Source organism: Polistes fuscatus, unplaced genomic scaffold (assembly GCF_010416935.1).
Source record: "Polistes fuscatus isolate 324 unplaced genomic scaffold, CU_Pfus_HIC Scaffold1, whole genome shotgun sequence".
Lineage (NCBI taxonomy): Eukaryota > Metazoa > Arthropoda > Insecta > Hymenoptera > Vespidae > Polistes > Polistes fuscatus.
Window position 1 is genome coordinate 7854679 of NW_025112997.1, and position 7547 is coordinate 7862225.

A 7547-nucleotide genomic window follows, 5' to 3' on the forward strand; every position below is an offset into this window, starting at 1 on the left:
TCATGCGTTGTTTTATACCATAGGGTATTCATACGAATACATAAATATTTGTAAATACTTGATGAAAACCTTGGAATAAATTATGAAGTATCGATGTTGTTATTAAAAATTTACTTTTATGATAAGTTTTTTTTTGTTCTTTTTTCCTTTCTTTAAAACGAAAATAAACAAATTTACATTTTCTTCCTTGATAAAATAGTAATCACGATTACGCGTATGGAAATCATGTTTAGAAATGTTCGATCAACAGAAAAAAAAGCTCCTTTTACTTCTTTGACGTTGATTTTATTTCTTAGAAAAACTGATTAAGTAATTGGCAATTTATCCTCGTTTATTTATGTAGTTCAATTTTCTTCTACATAGTAGATACAAAAAATCAAATTGGATAATCTTGTATTTAGGAATACTTTAGTGAATTATTAGGATCGATCATATGAACTAATTCTTAAGTTTCTAACGATTTATTTACGGACTTATTAAATTTTTCTTCAACTTATTCCAATTATAGCAATTACGTTCGAACGATTTATACAGAATGTTCTCAAACAATCATTCAATGTTTATACATTATATAGAACACTATACTGAGTAAAAAAGTCTCACATTAGTAAACATAAGTCGAAAGGTAGACCATTTCTGACTTTTACTTCCGATATTGAACGCTCATAAATAATAGTGGTAAATTTATACTGAAAGGGTTGATTTTAAGGCCTATGTTTACTCGTCTCAATGAATACTATAAGTTCTTCAAATATCGAATTCTTTTTTTATCACCGTGTATACTTTTGTTTTTTATCCTTCCATCTATACACGTCACACAAATTATTACGTGAGAAGAGCTACTTGTTTGAGAATTGTTACTTTGAGAGAAGAGCTAATCATTGCTTATCGTCACGTTGAAAAAAAAGTTGTTATGTCGTAATTCAAGTAGAAATATATATTCCATTTTTTTGCTCAAATTAATTGTCTGTTTCTTATAAAAAAACGACTAGCAGGTTTATATTTTATTTCAAAGTCATTTGGAATATTTATAAATTATAATAGATTTTAAGACACTATTTAAGCATTGTTCATCATTCATAATTTTATAATTATTTACATTAGCACTAAATTGGTCCGTAATTCTTGACCGATATTTTTAAACAAAATTTCATTTAAAAAGAATTTTTAATTAAATTTAATTTAATTCATTTGATAATTAAATGAATTTACAAGAGTACAAAAAAAACTTTGAAGACTTTTTTCAGAATTGGCTGGTCATCTGACTTTAATATTTTAATGCGAGAACATTCTAAAGGTATACACACACACACACTACAAATATACTAACAATAAGTCTTTTACAGATCTGAATTTCTTATTTGTTAATGTCCCCCAATGTTGGAAGTTAGAAAATGTTTTTTTCCGAAATTTTTGTTAAGTTTTATGTTTTTGTTTTCATCGTGTCAAAAAATATTGTTCTTTCAAAAATAGTTTATACATAAAAACAAAGCTCTTTAACACTAGATTTACGGATATTTTGTTCATTATTTTTCTAATGACTTACAAACATTGTTTGAATGGAGGATTGAGTAAAGGGGAGGAATTAATATTTACGTATATTTAATTAAGTAACTAAAAACCAACATATGTTTTTAAAAAATAATATTTAAGTTATATATATACGGTAAACAAATTTTTGTAATGAGTCAAATTGGCTCAGTCCGTAAATCTAGTGTTAAAAAATTCATTTTCTAGTTTGTGTGTGTGTGTGTGTGTGTGTGTGAATTTTCATCTTTTATTATAAATTTATTATAAAGATGTTCTTTCGGTAAAGACGTGATATAATTACACTTATTGCTAAACGAATCAAAATATGCAAAATATCGGTCTTGGACAAATTGCAGAAGTTGAAGATAAAAAAAAATTTATTCTAAATTTGATTTCAACAAAAAATTAGTCAGATTAAATCTGCATTCATTATTGACGTAAAAAATGTTTTCCTTTGTGAATAAAAAGATTCTTACCAATGTGCTCGTTGACTTTTAAGCGTTGATTTTTTTAAGCAGATAAAAATCGCGTAAGAAGAGTCTGTTTGTACATACTTAAAATTTGAACCTGTTCTCTGTATTAGAAATAGTTCTGGTGTTTGAGAATTGTCTTGTAAATTCGATTATACTTTCTTTATATATATATTCTTTTTTTCATATTTTTACCTTCTATTATTTTATTTATTTGTTATAACTTTCTAAACTGTACTGGTAAAATGTAACTGTACTGGTATATTGACTTTACATTACTCACATGACTTTCTTTATGCAATAACGTTACTGCCGCTGTCGCTGTCTATGCAATCTACTTTAAGCTTAATTTAGTTGACTATTTGTTTTAAACGGTTTCGCATGTATTAAGATTAGTGTTTAAAGAAATACTTTTTGTATACTTAATTTGTGTTATCGTAATTGGGCAAAATTACACGATACTTCAAGTAATATTCCTTTATGGATGTAACTAGAAAATTGTACAATTAATCTACAAATCGTAAATAAAATCAATAAATTTAAACGAATCCACAACTAATCCTTAAACAAAAATAAGGAAATAGTAAGAAAAATTGTGGCAGATAACTGCCCATTAGGTACCAAACATATGACCTCTATACGAAATATTGCTGTGGTTAAGATGGAACAAGCTCTAATGATTTGATTGAAAGACTATACTGCAACAAATATCCCTGTGAATGAAAATCGTATTCAGAACAAATTACTTCAACTTTACAATCATTTGCGTGAAAATAGATATTCTACTGCAAAAAAAGAGAACGAATCATTTACTGCTAATAAAGGCTAGTTAAACAATTTTAAAAAAATATTCATTGTACAATATTAAATTTCAAAGGGAACAGATCTAAGGAAGTGCAGATGCTGCCCATAAGATTAAGCTGGAATTGTCTGTAATTAAGGAGAAAGGAGGACATATAGCAGATCAGATTTTTAACGCTGATGAAACAGCATTAGACTAGAAAAAACTGCCAAATCGAATTTACATTTTGAATAATGAAAGACATGCATTAAGGTCTAGAGCTTCTAAAAACCGTATTATTCTTCATAAATGTAGCAATCCATTAGAAAATCTGAAATAAAATCAATATTAATAAATCCTTCTATAAGTCCTCGAATAATAAACAACATTGAAAAGTCCCAGTTAACTATATCCTCGAAATCTAATAAAAAAACTTGGATAACTCAAAATATGTTTGTTGTTAAAAAGGGACTAGAATTAAGTATAAACAATTAGAAATGTACTTTATTTAAAATAATCCTTTAATAGTACGAAGTGCAAAATTTAAAAGAAGATGACAAAATTGGATAGTTACAATAAAGAAAAGATATATAAGACATGCAATCAATAATTAATTGAATATTCAAACAGACGTGCATATACAAAAATCAATCTTTCAAATTTCTTACTTCCTTATTTTTCTGATAGATGGCAACAAATTACAAAAACACTATCTGTTCGTTATTCTCATGTGTCGGTAATGTCATCAAATATAATATTGGAATGAATGAACAAGAAAGAGATACAAGTAACATTTTTTAATTTAACAATATCTAGTTTATAGCTATGCACTTTCTTCAAATTTTAAGAAAAGTTACTTGTATCTCTTTCCTTTTCAGCCACTCCTTTAAAAAAGCGGCTAGTATCTAAATAAATTTTAGCGTTTTAATAACAATTATATTAATTATCAACTGAATTATATAAACTGAATATTTATAAAAATTAATATATTAATAAAAAACAATAAATTAATTGAATAACCATTTAAATCAAAGAAAAGCATTGATAACAACTGAAATATATTTTATGTGAAAGAAAATATGTAACAGTTAAATTTTATATGCGAAGAAATAAATTTTCTAATAAAATGATAAATTTGAGGCAACACCTGAAATTATTTTCAAATACCTTTATTAAATATTATTTAACAATGGTATATTATACATATGTATATAATTGTATCAGTGAATTATTATTATCCTAAAAGTTTTCACTATATTTGTGATTGATATTTCTCTCTTTTGATACACTTGGGTTAAAAGCTCACATATTAAACAATCACAAAGACTTTTTATTTGTTCATTAACACATAAGTATCAATACTTTGAATAGGTCCTATAATCATCATTCATTTCAATCATACTCCTAGCTTTATGGAGATATTTAGCCGTTACTGGTGCATAGTAGAAGAATTTATAATCGCTTCTTTCTTCAATCAAATCTTCTATTTTTTGTTGAAGAAGTCTTGTCTTATTAAGTTCTTGTTCTATATACATAGTATGTAAAAATTTTTCATAATCTTGCTGATGTGTTACAAGTAAATAACGAACAAGAAATCTGGTTATAGGATGCTGAAAATAATGGAAATATAAAGAATTAAGATAAAATGACGAAATATATCAAATGTGATAGGAAGACTGTTACAATAGGCCTTTGCGGATGAAGCAGCAAAATGATTAGTCTACTTTTGTTGTGTACTGTGCATTTTATTGATATATAATTATTTATTAGATTGTATAATTATTTAATAGATTATATAATTATTTATTAGATATTTATTCAATATTTTATATCAATATTATTGATATATTTATTTAATATAGATTGTAATTTTAGATTCATAAATAATATAGAAAATTAATGTTCATAAATTATATTTACTTATTAGTTTATTATTTATCGTTAAATATTAATTTAACATTAAAATACTAGACGCATATATAAGTTCATTGGCTACCCTGATAGTTAAACACATATATATGTGGCTTATCCGCAAAGGATTAATAATATTAACTCATAAAATTAAATTAATCAAAATTTCATACTCTATAATATTCCCAAGGCTTTGGATTATATCCTTCTGGAATAGGTTCAAGTGTCGCTGGACCCACAAACACATTTACAAAAAATGTAAGAAGTGATAATGGTATTACACCCAACATAAAATAGAAGTGAAACAAATCTTTACATTTTGTCCATTGCCATTTAGAACCTTTTATTGCAAGTACACGGTCATGTGACATACATCTTATCTGATCTATAAAAATATAAATTAATAATTTATAACTCTTACATTATTATAAAAATTAAACATCTAATGATTTTTAGAATCAATTAATGCTAATATACTACAATAATTTAATATTAATAGTAATAATTCCAAGTATAAATAAATGATCAAAGACTAATTCAAATGAAATAAAACTAATGTAAGAGATTTTTCTTGTATTTTTTTATATAATTTTATATTACTAAAATCTATATTGAGTTAAGTAAAAAGTTTCTTTGTATTTTCCTAGTAGGATCTCATAACTCTAGTAATATTAATCGAATCTGACAATACTTGTAATGCGTGCGTTTGAAAGGTGATATATCATAGAATAAAAAGCTGATATATCAAAGAGTAAAAAAATAATAGTAGTAATATTTTTGTATTCAGTCAAAAGTTATTATATCTTAAAAATGAGTAAAAATAAAAAAAACTGATACATTCTGAAATGTTATTACAAAAAGTAGAGAGAAAGCAACTCAGGCTGATAAAAAGATTTTGTATGATACAAAACTGGTTCAAGCTTTTTTATTCCGGAAATTTGGATGTCAAAGATAGATCTCATTCTAAAGTAAGGAACTAAACATCGACCACAAAACAGTTTTGAGCTATTTCGAAAAGACTTGATATTTAATATGTATAAAAACTGTTTCACTTTTCCATTCAAATACGAGGAAACTCAACTCAATATATGTTATATATGATAATACATAACCTCAAACATATAAACCCTAAGAAAGTAATCTATAATAATGGTAAATTGTAACATAACAAATAATATAAACAATATTAATGTTTCACTGAAAAGTACAGAAAAATATCACTGTTGTCATTTACGGTTTATTATTATAAATTTAATTCCCAATAAAATATTATATAACGTGACTCTTATCACTTATAAACAATCATTTAAAATTAACATAAAAACATAAAACTAAAATAGTTGAATATAAATATTGAATACTTACTGTTTATAAGAGGTTTTTTAAACAGTAATGTAGGAAATTTATTTATTTTTTGGCTTACAGAACGCAATAAGCTACTCCAGACCGCCATGTTGTCTCTTACGGACTGAACATAGTAACACCATTGATCGTTCGTTGCATTGTAACAGCTGATCAAAAAAGCGCAAAATTTCAAATGTAGATCATATAACTACAGAATATGTTCAAAAAAACATATACATTTTACTCATAGCTGTTGTGGTATCAACGAATAACATCTATAATAGTAAAAATTTTTTGTTAAGTCACAATGTGTTATATAATAACACTTAATAATGTTAATGACAATACAGGATTATAAATATTATATTTATATTATTATGAATAAACGATAATTATGTTCGTTTTTTTACCTTTCCTTTTACAGATTCAAGGCACTTCTCTATTAACACCTTCTCGCACTTATTCAATTCTACCAGAGAGATCGTGAATAATTATGTTATTATTACTTTTTGTAATGATAAAAATTTTATTTAATATATATAATGAGACTTATATTAAATATAAATTTTTAATGAATATATAAAAACCTAATATCTAGTGATGTCTTGTTAAAATAGCTCGTGGTTGAAGTTAGTAATTAATTTGGTGTTAAAACAAATTTCGAAATTCTTTTAGCTTAAATTTCTGAAGCATTTTGATTATAGTCTTTTTATAATTGTTTATATTATAAACCGCAATATTTCCACCAAAAGATGCAAACTTATCTGAATGAGAATTGACAAGGATATTGGATAGAACGACGAGTTACAGTTAAATTCTACACACGTTCTCTGAACTTAATATCTATAGATTTTTGTCTATGAGGAATTTTAAAGGATATAATACGTTTAAAAGCATTATGAGCATACTTAAAGATAGGAAAAAATATGATCATTTTGATATAATTTTTTTTTATTTTTTTTTTAAAAACCATTAATAGTAATTTATTTATTCATCGTTAATAACGTATAATCGATATTTCTCTTGTTATATTAAAACGATCGTGAAAAATTTAATAAACAAAAAACTGGAAGGAAAAAAATTCTGAGTAGAAGGTGAAAGAGATAAATATATTTTAGTGGTAAGGAAATTTTCAAGATACAAATTTGTTTTTATACGTCCAAGTGACCGATGTTGTTGATGCGATTTAATAGACGCTTAGCGTCAACGCGAGTCGGGTTAAGTGAGTAATTGAACCCGAGAAATGATTGTAAATTAAGATCACTCTGACAATGAGAACTCTGGTAGCATGATCGCACTTTCGAGAAAAGTCAAAACAATTTGTTAAAAAACGAAATGCTTATAAGAAGACATAATAATAATGAAGGAAAAAAAAATATAAATATGATAAGAAAGAAATTTATGAGTATTTTATAACACTTATCGAATAGAATAGAAAAGAGATTAACTAAGATAATCGTAAAATTTTACTCGGAAAGTTAATATGGCCTATGAAAGTATCCGCGTATTAA

The 7547-nt window shown here is 25.4% G+C and overlaps 1 protein-coding gene across 1 annotated transcript; it reads right to left on the reverse strand.

Moving 5' to 3' along the window:
- Positions 1–4059: 4059 nt before the first annotated feature.
- LOC122513384 (NADH dehydrogenase [ubiquinone] 1 beta subcomplex subunit 5, mitochondrial) lies at positions 4060–6520 on the reverse strand. Its single transcript, XM_043629710.1, has 5 exons — positions 6447–6520; positions 6274–6311; positions 6058–6203; positions 4866–5077; positions 4060–4391 (listed from the first exon to the last, which is right to left on the reverse strand). The coding sequence occupies exons 2-5, from the start codon at positions 6309–6311 to the stop codon at positions 4137–4139; spliced, it is 651 nt and encodes a 216-aa protein (XP_043485645.1). The 5' UTR covers positions 6447–6520; the 3' UTR covers positions 4060–4136.
- Between the last annotated feature and the right edge of the window lie 1027 nt (positions 6521–7547).

Excerpts from the sequence above, each read along its gene's own strand:
- LOC122513384 (XM_043629710.1), bottom strand. The coding sequence starts at position 6,311 with ATGTTATTCGTTGATACCACAACAGCTATGAGTAAAAT. Across the intron at positions 6,204-6,273 it reads ACAACAGCTATGAGTAAAAT|CTGTTACAATGCAACGAACG; the intron begins GTATATGTTTTT and ends TTTTTTGATCAG. Across the intron at positions 4,392-4,865 it reads AGCCTTGGGAATATTATAGA|CATCCTATAACCAGATTTCT; the intron begins GTATGAAATTTT and ends CATTATTTTCAG.